The sequence below is a fragment of the Leuciscus leuciscus genome, assembly GCF_965113295.1.
Source record: "Leuciscus leuciscus genome assembly, chromosome: 2".
NCBI lineage: Eukaryota > Metazoa > Chordata > Actinopteri > Cypriniformes > Leuciscidae > Leuciscus > Leuciscus leuciscus.
Genome location: NC_138726.1, coordinates 48,544,692 through 48,560,943, shown reverse-complemented (window position 1 = coordinate 48,560,943; position 16,252 = coordinate 48,544,692). Strand labels below are relative to the sequence as shown.

The 16,252-nt window shown below is 36.5% G+C and overlaps 1 protein-coding gene across 2 annotated transcripts in view; it reads right to left on the bottom strand.

Annotated features, from left to right (window-relative positions):
* The window catches only part of furina (furin (paired basic amino acid cleaving enzyme) a), a 94,360-nt gene that overhangs the window by 38,512 nt on the left and 39,596 nt on the right, over positions 1–16,252 (bottom strand). For both annotated transcript variants that reach the window (XM_082157540.1, XM_082157541.1), the window contains exons 3-5: positions 11,525–11,623; positions 3,685–3,780; positions 65–193 (exon numbers count right to left, since the gene is read on the bottom strand). In XM_082157540.1, the coding sequence (XP_082013666.1) occupies positions 65–193; positions 3,685–3,780; positions 11,525–11,623 (324 nt within the window). The remainder of the gene's footprint in view (positions 1–64; positions 194–3,684; positions 3,781–11,524; positions 11,624–16,252) is intronic.

The following is a 16,252-nucleotide window of genomic DNA, read 5'->3' as shown; positions in this document are numbered from 1 at the left end:
ATTTAGTGAATTTATTTTGTTTTAGGTTTCATGTCAACGGAAATGGTTGTTTACTCAAACTCACATAGTTTTGAAGCAAATCTGGGTGGTTTTTTTCAATTCCATCATCTAATATGGACACGACGACGCCTTGTCCAGTGACGCCCTGCTTCCAGGCTTCCTTCACGTTGAGGTCACGATGATCTTCATTGTACTGAATGGAACAAAAAAAAACAGATCAGCATAGAACGCCACTCCTCTCCGGCTAGCTATTCAGCTGACGCCAAACATCAACCTGTGCTTGAGGATTATCTTTCACTTTTGAAGCTCAAACCAGCTCTCTAGTTCAAGCCTGCAGACTGCAGTCACCTCAATAGCACATGGCGTCCTGTACTAGACATGAAAGATGCTGAAACTCTAGTAAATGCTTTCACAACATCCTGTCTCAGTTACTTAAATGCCCTGACACACTCCATGTTGCCCTTCACATACTGTACCCTCGGGTCTGGAGTTTCTGGTTTTCTTGTGGTTCTCTTGCTGTGTTAACTGATGGAGATTTTGCTGCAGTGTTTACACTAGTTTTATGTTGCACAATTCTATGTTATTTCCACACAAACTAATATATAATATAATATGAAGCAGTTTTTGCACTGATGCCAGAATTCTTTTGTGACAGAGAGGAAATAAATTAAAGGAGATTAAAAACCTATCATTTAATGTACTGAATTATGAAATATATATTTTTTAATGATATAAATGATATGATATAAATAATATAAAATTTTGATTTAGATTTATCGGCCAATTTATCAGTTATCGGCTTTCAAATATAGGGCCAAATTTTTCATATCAGTGCATCCCTAAAACAAACACATCCAAATGTCGAACAACCAAGCAAAAAGTGCTGTGAGGGTGACGGTACAGCCAACCACTGTCTGGCCAAAGAGAACTGACTTCACCCCACTTCACACGTGTGTCACTCCAGTTCAGAAATGAGCGTGGCCACCAGAGTTTATCTGAGCAGAAAATTGAATTTATTTCTCTGCATGGGTCTTTGAATTTCCTCTTGGTCACAGTTTAACTGCTCTGCTCCCCAGGGTGGTTGCAGGGAGAAATTGAAGCCAGTAAGGCGCAGTAAGGTCTGATGACCCCAAAATTATACATTCTCTTGTGTATCCTGGGATTGCAAGTCAAACGAAGAGAACTGACAGTTTATTTCTTAGGTCTACATCAGGCAAAATGATGCAATCTCGCCTCAAAGGTCCAGTTATAATGGCGGTGAGGCTGATAAATTGCAGTTGATAACCTTCGGTCAACTTTCCCAGCATTCCATTCTGCGGAAATGTTATTGAGTGGCTTTTACCCGTTGTACTGATAAACATGATTGATTGCCACAAAGAGGGGGAAAAAAATTTGTTGAAAAAGGACTGGAGCTCAGAGTACAATTTTATTGTTTTTTTGTGGGGGTTTTTCCAAGTCATGACATTCTTCAAAATGATGTGAGAAAAAGCATCTATTGTCTTCTTGGTTCATTAGCTGGAACAAAACGTCCGGGTCTGGTGAATCACCACTGAATGAAGAAATGACTGAGCAATGACTTAACACAATTTAACGATTCTCAGACTTCTCATAAAAAACATATATGGGGTATTGGGGGAACCTTAACAACTAGTTAAATAAATAAATACAGATATATTCAAATAAATATATTCATATTAAACAAACAAACCACACACACACACTACTGTCATTGAAAACAGATCTTTAAGTTATAATTTAAGTATTCATGAGGGTTTTAAAAAGTGCACATTAATTTAATGGTCACTGTTTTAGTAATAGTGAAAGTAGAAAAATAAGAGGAGACTATAAGAAAAACATTACAAATAACAGTAAAACACTGCATGAATTATTAAAATATCAGAGTTGATATATAGCACTCTAAAACCATCTTTAAAAAAAAATTTGAACTGAATCATAAGCTTTCCAACCATGACAAATGGTCATATGATCACATGAGCTACATTTACATGGAGCCTAATAATGATAATAATCTCACTAATAGCTCAATATGAAAAAAGCCTTTGTAAACCTCAATCGTGGGAAAAAAGAATTGGTGAAATCTTAATCAAATTTCTATCCAGTTAAAAGAGGTGGAGGAGATCTAAGATAATAATAGAAAAATACACAGATCAGCCAAAACATTATGATCACATGCCTAATACACTGTTGGCCCTGCGCATGCTTCCCAAAACAGGACTGACCCGCCTAAGCAAGAAGTCTACAAGAAGGTGTCCTGTGGTATCTGGCTCCAGGACATTAGCAGCAGATCCTTCAAGACCTGAAGGTTGTGAGGTGGAGCCGCTGTCGATCGAACTTGGTTTCAAGATCAAGTTCCAACACTTGCAAGCCCATTGTAGGTACTTTTGACAATGGACAGGGGTCATCATAGGCACTCTGATTGGTCTGCGGCTACAGAGTCCCATACGCAGCAGAGTGCGATGCACTGGGTGTTGTAATCATCCCATAACCTTCATTAAAAGTTTGTGTGACCTGTGCCACAGTAGAATTTCTGTTGGCTCGGACCAGATGGGATAGCCTTCGTTATCCTCGAGCAACAATAAGCCTTGGTGGCCAAACACCCTGTTGCCAGTTTGTGGTTTGTCCCTCCTCGGACCACTGTTGGTAAATTCTCTCCACTGCTGGAATCAAGCCACAAGCCAGAGATAGTCTGACCCAGGCACCTTGCCATTACAATTTGGCACTTGTCAAAGTCGCTCAGACCTTTATTCCTGTGCATTTCTCCTGCATCCAACACGTTGATTATAAGAACTGATTGTTTGCTTTCCATCTAATCTACTTAGACCTCAATCTGTGGCCTCGTTAGGAGATGATTAACAATATTCGCTTCACCCGTGACTGGTCATAATGTTTAGGCTGATCAGTCACTGCCATGAAAAGATTAAATTACAAACATATCCCTCTCTCACCCATCTTTGTTACATCCTCTCATCCAGAGATTTATTTGAGGAGGCAGCTAATATTTACGCCAGATGCAATTGGGGTGCTGCTTCGAACTCTTGTGTTTTCAAGTAAGAAGCAGGTGATCAAGCACTTCTTTAGTCAAGTGACTCAGCTGCTTTCTCAGAGCATTGCTTTCTTCACGTTTTATTGTTATTTTGGTAGTGTTGATTCTAAATGCTGCTCATTTCTCATGAAAATGTGTATTTTCATCAAATTGCAGTTTAAACTGCATACAAACAGTAAAAATCTTCAATTGGAATGAAATGAATTTAGATCAACAAAAATGTGTGAAAATAAATAGTCATAAATCATTTCAACATCTCACTCACAAACAAATGAAATACGGCCACTTTAAAATAGTGAGTGGCATATCAGGAGAAGATATGTATAAAGACTGACGGAAAGTGAAGGCCAGCACTTCTGGAATGTTTCCGAAGAGCCAAATCACAACCGGCTGATTAAACTTTAAGCTCCACCGGATGACCATAATGGCAACAAGTTCGCCGTTACACAACGTCCCATTTAATAGGGGCAAAAGGAACAGAATTCTATGAATCCAAACAGAACATTACAACAGCCCACCCAGACCATCCAATCTGAGCGGGAGGTATAGTGCTTCCAAATAAACAAACAGTTTGTGAACACACGTATGCACACAAAGAAACCGATGAGCTGTTTACTCACCAAGTACCACTGCTGTGCAAACTTCGGATCGGTCGGCTCGTTGTAAATATCCCTCTTCTTTCTTCGTTTTACCACCTGCTGTTCCGCCCACATTACCTTGAAAAAACAAACAAACAGTCAGAGTCATACGAGAAGTATTTGTTTCCAAGGGTTCCCGTCAGTTCAGTTCTAAAGATCCAGAATCATTAATGGGAAATTAAAGGGGTCATGACACGAGAAATCAAATTTGCCTTGATCTTTTGACATAAGAGGTCTTTGTACCTCCATATTATAAACAAAGCATGTATTTAATAAAGCTCCAAAATCAGCTTGTTTTTTTTATATTGCAGGATCTGGGAAGTTATACATGCAAATACATTGGCATATTATGCCTGCCTACACAGCAAGACATCGACGAATAGTTCTAAATCATCGCACCATAGTTGGTTATAATGTTTGATGCTGTCTACACTGGATACAGTATACAGATGCGTGTTCAGTTTCTGATGTACTCAACGCACTTGAGTCTGTCGACAACAGGACAAATGAAAGCCCTAAAGTAGTAGCCCCTTAAAAGTTGGAAGGGTTAAGGGTTGTTTGTGTGTGTGTGTGTGTGTGTGTGTGTGTGTGTGTGTGTGTGTGTGTGTGTGTGTGTGTGTGTGTGTGTGTGTGTGTGTGTCCCTCAAGGAACATATTGAATATATATGGAACATACATGACAGTCATGATTATGGTACCAAATCTTTACAATGCAATTAAACATGGAAATAAAATACTAAAACTGCATTCAAAATGCATTTATCTTCTGTAACATGACATGTTTGTGTGAAACCGAATACTCAGTATCACTATTTATTCATTTATTATTATATATATTTATAAGAACATTGCATTACATGAATGTAGGGCAGGATATGATTGGATTTGATTTTTTTATTTTTCCAAGGCCAAACAGCCTTAGTAATGTCTGCAGAAAAATGAAAGCTAATGCATTTTGATGAAAGATATTAAAAACATTTAGAATAAGGCAGAATGGCAAGTAACGACGAAACGTGTGCAATAAGACCAGAAACATTACAGTAAATATGGTCAATTTGGATTTCATGTCATTAAATAAGAGCTGATGAAATCTGCTGACAGACACCGTCCTGTTTTCCATCTCCTCACAATCCTCCTCCACTCAACACAAAGACAGAGAGGCCTGCTGAAAGACGGGAAGCTGTTTCTCTGGGGCAGCGACTGCTGCAGCAGGGCAGAAAACGCAGACGGTGGCAGATTATGTGATTGACAGTTCAGTGTTGCTCACGCCAGAGCTCACTGCTCACTGTCTAGAATGAGTTTTTGTAAAGTGGATGAAATGGACAGACATGTGACAGCAGAGTGAAGTAAATATTAAGAAAAATGAATGATGGGCCAGTTGGGACCTTCACAGGCCTAAAGACAAATCAGGACACATCAACTTGACCCACCACTCAACGTCTCCCAAGGTCAAGCTGTTATAATGAAATTTTATGTGCAATCTGAGCATGATATTCTGGGAATCTACAGAATTGCAGTATATTTGCTTTCTCCATTATGAATTAGAAAATAATTAACCAATCATTTGTGCAGTGACGGCTGTTCAAAGTTTAGGTCATGTTGTCAGAGGTTCTTTGTTTGACTTGACTGACAAAAATCAAACATTTCCACAAACATTTTAGTGTTGTTGAAGGCAAGCATCACTGTTTACGTGGCGTATACTTGGAGTTAGGGATTTATTCATGTTTCAAGGTCAAAACTTTGCCGTGTGACCCATAACCGTACGCAATTGATCTTTGAAAAGTCGAAACTAAATTTAATTTCAAATTCAAAATTCCAAAAAGTCAATAAGATAATTGTTGAATAAAAATAAAAGTTGAATAAAAATAAATTAAAACAAAATTACATTGTGATTTCAAAGTTTCAGATAAAAACTTATTTTTATGATCAAGTCCCTTAAGTTTTGGAGTAGATATATTTTTAGTCGCTTTGTGGCAAGATCTTTTTGAACATGTAAGATAAAGTTCAAAACCCACTGATGTTATCACTGGAACGCAGATCCAAGAAAATGCCTGAAAAAAAATGCCTGATAGGAATGTGAATTAATATCTGAGGCTGTCTGCTTGGCAAGTTATTGAAGAGAGACATGTTGTCTAAACATTGTATCACTCTCCCCCCAGCTGATTAATTAGCAAGAGTAATACGGTAATTAAAAAAGTAGCACACATAAGCGTTTCTAACTTTTAAAGACCGACCTCATCTGAAAGTAAGCTCAATTAGAGCCAGTACTCAGTTGGCAATGCAATGCATAATGTATAACCTCATGACTGATGTTGCTACATCTGTGACAGCTCTGATGTTTTGACTTGAGCCAAATGTGTTTCAAAGAGAATATGAATGCTGCCAAAAGACTCAGAAATATGAAATGCATTTCTGAAGCTATGAAGATGGACTGAGTGATGGACAGAACAGAGAGAGAGCTGAAGATGAAACAAAGTGATCTGAAATATCTTAACCTCTACTAAAATGCAGTTGCTGAAATCATATTTTCACAAAACATTTAGCCATAAAGACTAATGCATGCTTTTTCTTAATATGTAATTTATCAGACATAAAAGACTTTACTTAAAACTTGCACAAATGAAAAAAGGTCAAGTAAAATATGATGCATGAAGACTGCATAGTATAAATAAAGTAATTAGCACTCTAAATCTGACAACAGTCACTATTGTTTGAGATTAAACATGTAGAGCGAAAGGGAGCGAAAGAATTCAACAACAGGAAGTGGAACAGGGCAGTCAGGGGAAATGCCACTGGGACCCGCTGAGAGCAACAGGACTGAAATGCTTTACAAGAGCAACATCTTCACATGACTGCAGGTTTCACTTCACAAGGAGCAATTTCTGTCACAATAAATGTCATTTGTGGGGTTGTCAAAAGTACTGGTACTTTGGTACAAAGTCGGTACTGAAATTTTAAAAGCTGGTAGTACCGAGTACCGGTTATATTCTGTAGCCGCTGATAGGCGGATGCTTTCAAACGCTCCTGTGTGTATCTGTGCAAGCGCTCTGTGAAGAGCGTCAAAGGTTTCGGTTTACAACATGCTTTTGAAGTTTCCGTTCACCGCACACTTTAGAGTTCTGCATGCTCGCGAATCCTTTCATTATAACCAACAAAGTACTCCAAATAAAGGACTCGTTTTGCAGTGTATACAGCTTTTTTGATTATAGTGGGAGCTTGAGATCTCAGTAAGCAGGCACTGTGTCTACACCGAACGTGACAGTTATCGCACTGCAACAGCTTGAGGCTGTCTACACTGAATGCGACAAAGCGACCATTGCAAATTCATTTGTTCTTCATGTCAGAACGAGTAGCGCGAGCGCTTCAAGTACGTCAGAGATAGAACAGGGCATCAGTTCACTGTCGTGTCGCATTGTGCCGCATCCAGTGTAGACAGTATTTCTCATTATAATGAGTTCTATTGACAGCTTCAGTGATTATAAAGGGAGCGCTATTTGCTCGCTTTCTGTTTATAACCCATATACAATTTGAATAAAAGTTTTGTTTTACATGCTGCTCAGTAACACTGCAAAGTTTCTGGGTTTACAACTGTATTTAAATGTGCGATTGAATCCAAAATGCAAGCTGACCTGCTACTTGTTCTATGTAATGTGGATGTGTTTCTTTGTCCTTCATTTTTATTACTAATTTTCATTTGATCTTTTTATAAACAATGTTATAAACGTGAAGGCTATTTAAATGTATAATATAATATAAAATATAAAGTTTTCTTTTTTTAATACATCTTTAAATCAATATATAAAATGTATGAATATTTATAATATAATTATACAAATTAAAATGTTGTGCTTGTGTTTGTTTATTATCCTTTTTAATATTGTTGTTTTAAGTTCTGCTTTAAAATATTAATAAATCAGTTGTTTTTAGGTTTAGATTTTTATTTATTTTTTACCCTTTTTTACTTGCGTACAAGCAATGTACGTAGATACATAGATAAATTCACAATATTTAACTTATCATTACCATTAACTTTATATTACACATTTTTTGGAGGACAGTATTGGGGAGGATGCGAAATAATATTGTTTAAAATAATGAGTTTAAATAAATGTTTAATTAAAACATTTAATTAATGTATAATATTTTTTTAATTTGATTTTCCATCCAATTAATCGAAGAAAAAAATTCAACAGATGAATGATTATCAACATAATCCCTAGTACCGACTACTAGAATTTTGTACCATGACAACCCTAGTTATTTGCATAATCAAAATGGCCAGAAGTCAACCTTCTGCTGCTTTCTGAACGACAGTGACGATTAACAATCCTACAATGTCAATAGGGCTGAGAAATCAATCAATCAATCATTTCTGCTCTGACTAAAATTAAATTTATAAATAAAAGTACAAAATTAAACCAAATATTCACACATTTTACGTATTGATTTAAAGATGTATTAAAAAAAAGTGAAAACTGCCCTTGTTGTGAAAACCTCCAAAATACTAGTTATAAAGAGCACACTACTGTAATACAAGAATTTTTTATGCTTTGGTTTTGAACGTACTTTGCTACTGTAGAAAAAGAGCACATTTACAAAGTGACTTACCATTAGTGCAGTTCACTTTCATGATGCATTCCCATCATTTTGTGCAGAAGCAAATTGCTAAATTATCTTTATGTTGTGTATTTGTCTGATTCATTTTTTAAGGGTACAAGATGCATTTGGGTGAATGAATTAAAATGTTAGTAAAGCACTTCATTTTACTGGTGTTCAGCTAGCAGTGCAATCCCCGATATTATTGTCTATGACTGGATTATTTGAAACACTAGAAATGTTCTTTCTAGATTTTTCATCTTACTGTTATTGCACAGTTAATATATTTTTTTTAACGTGGTTTTAATTAAAACGATTTTCCAATTGGCAGTTTTATCTTAAATACGACAAATATTTGCAGCTAAAATTTTAATTTGACAACTCTACAGCTCACAATTTTTTTTTTTTACATAATTATTGGAGAATGAGAGGTGTTGGTTCGCTTGGCGAGCACTGAAAGTCCCAGCAACAAAAAGGATAATTTTTTTAAATTTAGCAAATGCGTTCATCAAAAGTGACTGACAAAGTTGGAACACAAAAAGCGATTGATCATAAGGTGGCAGTAGTATGAGAAAAGCTATAATAGAAATTTACCAGATTGTTCAAAAGTGTACTTCCCAAAACACTTGTGTCTTTGACAATGCATCCAATGCATGAAATTTAAGTGGACAACCAGCATCATCGTAGCTCAAGGACTAATCATTGAGTGTTCATGAACAAAATAAACTTTTTGGAAATTTATTTGACATCAGACAGGCTTCGTGCGATGACTGTCCTTCATTGTGTTGGGACCCAGCTGGGTTTATTATTCACACACCTCATCACTTCTGCACACTGGACAATGGAGTGCTTTTCCCATCTCGAGGGAAGTCGCTTTGCTCCTGGAGGCCATTCTCGCTGATGGAGCGTGGCGCTGCAGCCATGTTACAAGATGGACTTTTTAACCCCCACTAAAACTTGAGTAATGGGCCATACGGGTACAGTCAGTGATTTCCATTAAGGGGGTTTCTAGCCCTTAGCATTCCTCTGGCATTAAAATTGCAGGGTTTGTGTTTCACGTCTCCTCAAAACTCGCCATCTGGATCAGAGAGGCCGGTGAACGTCAAATTCTAAGGCTGTACTGAACGAACGCAGATGTCAGGTCGACGCATCGTGAGCAACGCAACTTTAAACCCTCGTATTTCACACCTGTGACAAGAGAAACCGAAAGTGTTTTATTCGGTGTTCTTAAAAGCAGTGTACACATGGGAGGAAACTGAGGAGTTGTGATATATAAGCTTTACAAAAACAGTGTGTGAGTGTGAACGGAAAGATTCACAACAACATTCAGAGTAGACGATCCAAACAGAAGAACATAAAAAAAGCAAGGTTTCTAGAAACAGTTCAGAAAAGAAAAAAAAGGATCTCTGGACAAATAAAAAAAAGTCTCCCCTTAATCCTTTATAAAACAAGGAAAAAAAAGAAAAAAGAAAAAGAAGAGATAGTGTGCTGCAGAGTGTCAGTGAAATAATAACAAAGATGAAAGACTTGAAAATTGAGTGTGCAGGTCCTGGTGCTTCCTTACATGCCCAACAGTGATTGGGTCTAGTTGGAGTCCCTGAGCAAATGTAATGAGGTCTTTGAGGAACCAGACAAAACTTAAAAACATCAAGGGCAATAGCGAATGTCCAAAGTAATGCAATGTCCTATTGGCTGAAGCTAGGCTAAAGTTAGAAAAAGGGGTACACAGCAAAATATACTCGTATAGTCCAATGTCATAAATCAGCACAAAGCAAATAACTTGCTTGCTTTAAACTTTACTTGCTTCAAGGCACTTCCCATGAATAGTGTACAAATTAGGGGCAGAAATTCTTACAAGACCAGTGAAGGATGTGTTTAACCTTCATAATATGTTGATTATAAACCTCATAAGGTCAAACTAAATATTATATGAATTGTTTCATTTTCTATTAATTTTAGGACTGCGTGATACATCGTTTTAGCACTGATATCATGATGTGTGCATTCACGACAGTAACATCGCAGAATGTGCGATGTCAGGTATATAAGGATCGTAGTTCATACGTGATCCTTACGGACCAGGCACAGTTCAAACCGCATGTATTTCTCTGATTAAATGCAAAGTTTAATCATCATAGAGTGAAAATGTATCATTCGCACGATTTTAGGTCCTGTCAGTTTAAACATTCAAGCGAGTTTAAAAAATTTGAGCTCACAAAGATGTGAAAGAGGATAGCTTACGTGAATGTAAACAATTGAGAAAGAAAATGGATGCATATTATTATATTGGATCCATGCATTAGCTCTTAAAGTGACAGCAGCCTATTTTACCCACTGCTTTCTGAGTCATTAATGTCAATCAAACAACAAAATACAAAGAAACAAAACCGTTTTGTAGCTTTAACAAAAGATTAATTCTATTTAATTTATACAGTGAAGCCTATGCAGTGTAATTTATGTACCTGAATACCGTTAGACATACTTGAAAACAGACTAAAGCACTGTTTATTTAATTTGTATCTTTGTTCTATTGCATTTATCTATGCTATTTGTTTATTATTTTCAATGCAGATTCTTTCCAAATAGAGCTATTCTTCTGGTGAAACTGTTTTCATACTGCAATATATCGTAGAAAAACTAAATATCACAATGTCAGTTTTTTCCCCAATATCATGCAGCCCTAATTCATTTTATATGAGGTCAGCAAAAATCATGATGAAATGCTCTATTTCATCAAATTTGATCATGACTAAAATGCCATTTGTTTTCTAACAATTATCATTAAATATCAAAATTAAAAAGAAAGGGGGGATTGGCTAGATTAGGAACCAAATGTTGGTCCCAAAAAACATTTATTCAAGCAAAGTCATGTTAAAATAAAATGGTTGCATTATTGAGCATGATGAATAGTGTGTAAAAAAAAAAAAAAGAAGGAGAAACTTTAATGAGAAGGGGTTCAAATTGTGAAACTTTCTTAGTTTCACAATTATAAAAAGAATGTTGTAATGCATAATATTTGTGTGTTATTTGTGTAAAATTGTGTATTTTTACAACGTAATATTCACTCATTTCTTTACTCTCTCTATCAGGCTTATTCAGATATCAATGGCTTCCGTGTTTTGGCTTTTTACATCTCATTTAGACAAGGCTTGGTCAATAAAACCTTTGAGTTTCCTGTGGGGGGGTGTGTTCTGAGGCGGGTCCGGAATCTACATTTCACACATACCTGGGGTTCTGTTTGCAGACGAATGTGTGTTCCTCTGTGCTCTGATAAAGACCTCTTCACCACCTTGCGGTGCCTGAAGTGATAATAATCTCCAAATACCTGAGGGGAAGAGAAAAAAAAAACACAAGGCTACATTTAGCTCATCACATACAGATTTTTCCAGGAATTCAAACAGCCATTTTATTTGTAGACTCTAAATGTTTTAAAATGTACGTGCAAGAACTAAAACATTGCAAAAAATCTAGTTTCCAACATTTTTGGGTGAACTATACATTTAAGTTTAAATCAAAGACTTAAATATTGTGTCTTAATGTCCGCTTGTTCACAATTAGCTTCAGTCTATTCTGTAACACAAAATTTAAATGAAAGTGAATGCCACTCCAGATCACCGGTACGAAGCCCAGTTTTGGACCCCTGCATGATCTTAATGATCCAGATGGAAGAAATATTAACAGAGAGGAAAGCATTGCACACAGCTGTACATGTCCAACAGCCTCAAGTACAAGTAACACTGAACGAGTCAATCTCCTGTCAGCTGACTGCACAATCACACATGACAAGATCATCCAGAGGGCCAGAGTCATCAAACCGGCACTGGAGCAGATCGATTTCTCTCTCCGTTTGATGAAAGCTAAAACTCTGGAGTGAGCCAGGGTTCAAGCTGTCATGCTATAGATTCAGACACGTGCTTTTTGCAAGACCAGAAACATTGACGATTGTACAGACCAGTTACTAAACACATTGATTGATTAAAGCAGGAAACCAGTAGTGAATTACACACAGACCAACCCAAATTTTAACTACATTTTTAAGCAATAAATTCAAAGGAACAGCAAAACAACTTTCGCAAAGCGCAGTGCAAAAAGTCATTCTTTATTCGAAGGGCGGTAACATGTAATAGGAACCCCTGTCAGGAGGATCGAGGACAACAGCTCAACATTTATTCTTCCATGACGTCCTCAGTATACAGACCGGATTACAGTGATGCAAACATCTCCATCCAAACAAAGCCAGTGAGTCAATAAGCCCTTGACAAAGCAAATTTGACAACCGGTGACCGAGTAAAAATCATTCTAAACACTGAAAGCATCAAACAAGGGTAAAAATAAAACCCTTAAAAGAGGAAAAAGCCAAAGAGATGGAAGACTGAATGAGGGAAGAAACACATTTATTGAATGCTAGCTAGAGCCTGGCACGTCTTGTGGTTAGCAGGAGAACAATAATGACAGAAAATAACACAAGAATCGATCGCAAGGAAAGATAACCAAAGAGGGATGGGTAATAAGAACAGGCAGTGCTCTGAGAGCTTTGTTAGTCACAAAGGGAAATAGATTGAGGATGGGTATGGGTGTATTGTAAGATAAGAGACTAAAAAGATGAGCATCAATCTCAGACAGGCCTGAATCCAGCGGCTCCAGGGCACAGGGGAGCGCAGATGGAGATATGCTGGTCTTGTCATATCAGACCACCATCAGACAACCATCTCAACTGCCTGGAAACATGCAAGAGGAAAGGCATGTGGAGGAGAAAAAAAAAACGTATATCTACACTAAAACTTACAACCCACATCTGAAAATGATATCAGTGTTGGTTAAACAGTTGGCATGCCTTTGCAAAATGTGTTCCTTATGTCTGGAAGCAACCTACACATTTCAACTCTACTCTTCAGACCAGACTACACTAGAATAAATATTTGTAATTATTAACTTACTTTAATTACCCAAAAAAATTATAGCTAGTTGTGTCCCAGTATTTGCATCCAATATCGCTAATGGCATGATTTGCATTCTTAAGAGACGTAACACAGATGGGCTACAAATTGCTGTCCAATTATACTTTTAAAGCATTAGAGGCACTTTTTTTAGTGAACACTATTAGAAAAAAAAAGTATTTATTGAAATTATTCCAACATGAAAAGCAGCTAGCTTTAAACAAGCATTTGTTACCAAACTTGTTACTGTAAAAATGATAAAGGTAGATTTATTTTTGTAATTCAATTTATGTGAAATGTATACTTTTTTTTTGATCAATAACTAAAAACCAACTGAAAGCTAAATTTAAGATAAATCTGCAATCCAGTTACTTATAGCTTTTAATTTATTATAATCTTTAATCTAAGTTTTTTTTTTTTTATAAAAATAAAAAAGTAAGAGAATCTGATATATTAAGCTTTGACTTAGGATTTAATTAATGATTCATTAGAATGAAATGAAACTAAATGAAATGAAAAGAAAGTCTTTATTCAGACACGTCCCAGGACTGCATATGAGAAAAAGGCTACACAAACTTGACATCTTACAACTATGACTAAGGAGTATGACCTGTAATTAAAAAGAACATTGTAAATCTTGCATTTAAGAGCTTTACATGAGTATTAGCCAAGACGCTGAGGTAATGCTAGCATGCAATAACCACATAATAATGGCATGTAAAGAGTATTATTACACATTACACAGTGGAATACTTGATTCGGGTATTACATACCGCTGAAAACAGATAACACAGGCTCCTCCGGGTTACTGAAGTCAGTGCTAGGAACGTTTTTTTTCCTCGTGGAAGTTTTGCGTTGAGTGAGCAAATAAATATTAAAAATCAATATTTTGTGTACAGTTATTTCCTTATGTCATTCGTTATCGCGGACTCGCTCTCTGTTGTTTCATACAAACGCAGCTGCTGCCATTTTGCGACTATTGTTTTGGACACTGTTGGATTATAAGATAACAAACAGGTACGATTTTAAAACAGTTTCACCTCAGATTACTATTTCTTATCCCCATATTTATTTATGTGGCAAAATGCCGTGTAATGATATGACTGTACCGTATCCTTTAAATGTCCGTCTAGTTTGAACTTGCTGCTTGCTCGCAACTGATCTCTCCCCAGGAGGTTTGCATTTAAAGAACTAATACAATATTTAGACTAAGATCAATATTCCATGTCTAATCATTTACTTGTGGCAGGTATCCGTGTAATAAGCGGGATAATGTACATCCAGTCGGTTGTTATTGCAGAATACACCCCTTCAGGCTGATGCAATACTCAGATGGTCCTGATCATCCTGTCGGGGTTTATTCTGCAATAACAACCGACTGGATGTACATTATCTCCCTTACTTCCTTGACATTAAAATCTGAACTCAGTGACCTCAGTTTAGGGGTTAGACCATATAACACAGACCAGGAGTGGTCCACAGTATCCCACACAAATTAGGGCTATTATCTAAAATTAGCCTCCGCCTCGCATCAGCTTGAACCTACCATTAACATTCCTTGCCATCTTCTCTTTAATGAAGGCAAGCACACGTACAGCTGTTGGAACTTTAACTAGTAGGTAGAATAAAACAATGGAAACAGCAAGTTGTAGATAAGCCAAAGCTGGTGGAGGAAACACGGATGTTTTCTGTGGGAAAATGAGCTGGCAGTGGGCAGGCTAAATTTGTGATAATTTCAAGAGCAATTACAAATCAAGGGAACAATCCATCTGACTCATTGAGCAAATGGAGCAATTAGTCTGCAATTTAAATCAGTCTTTATGGATGTGCATCACAACCATGCATCAGTCCAACTTATCCATAAAGCATCAAAATATTGGCCCGGGGTGCATTTCCCAAAGCCAACTATGGTCGCAAGTTCTGGATCTAATCTCCAAAATCTACTGACAGCTTTGACAAAGGGTGAGAATATACACAAAAATACTAATCTAAAGATATCATACTAAATGTAAATGGAATACACAGCAACTGTTTGACATTATAAAAACAAACATCAAAGACGTGTCAGAAATTATACACAGTAAGTCTAACAAACTCTTTAGAAAAGTACAAATGAAGCACCACTCATTAAAAAAATGATATGACAATGTTTAACGTAAAACTGTTAGACCAAACACTGACTAAAGCATGAAATGGTTAAAACATTTCCTGGCAAGAGTTGTTCCAGTATTTCTATGTGAATCAACACTGAAAGGGAGCGCTGTGAAAACAGAGTTTAATAGTGTAATTTATCTTGTAATGAGCATGACCTTAAGATACGCAAACAACCACTTACAAACTTAATGAGGACAAGGGCAAGTATGACAGCGTATATACAGAGAACACTGGAAGAAGACATTTCAGAGAAACTCTATGACACCAGTGACATCAACAAAAAAAAGGTTATACCCCATTTACAGCTTTTGGTTAGAAAAAGTGCTTGTCCATGTTTATATAAAGTCTTAAGACCCAACCACACCCCACGTCAGCGGTGCTCACTGGAGCTGAAGCAGCAGCAGCCCAAACCCACGCTGGAAAACAACAGATAACTAGCAGTTTCTCTTAATACCAGAAGGACAAATATGCTGCGAAAAATCGTGGAAAGCAGCAATGGTCAACCAAAGCTTTTAACCAAGGTTATTCAATACAATTTTATGTAAGTGAATTTACAATATAAATAGATACAAAACATTAAAATATATATAATATAAGACGAGATATAAAAATGTAATATTTTATTTTAAATATACTGTTCAAAAGTTTGAGGTTGGTAAGATATTTTAATGTTTTTAAAGAAGTCTCTTATGCTCGCCAACGCTAAATGTATCATTATAAAATGTCCTTACTGTCACTTTTGATCAGTTTAATGAGTCCCTACTGAGTAAAATAATTCCTTAAAAAATTTATTTTGAACTTTTGGTAGTGCATTTTATAATCTATCCTCAAATAAACTACATAATCGTAGTCTCTTCTTATTG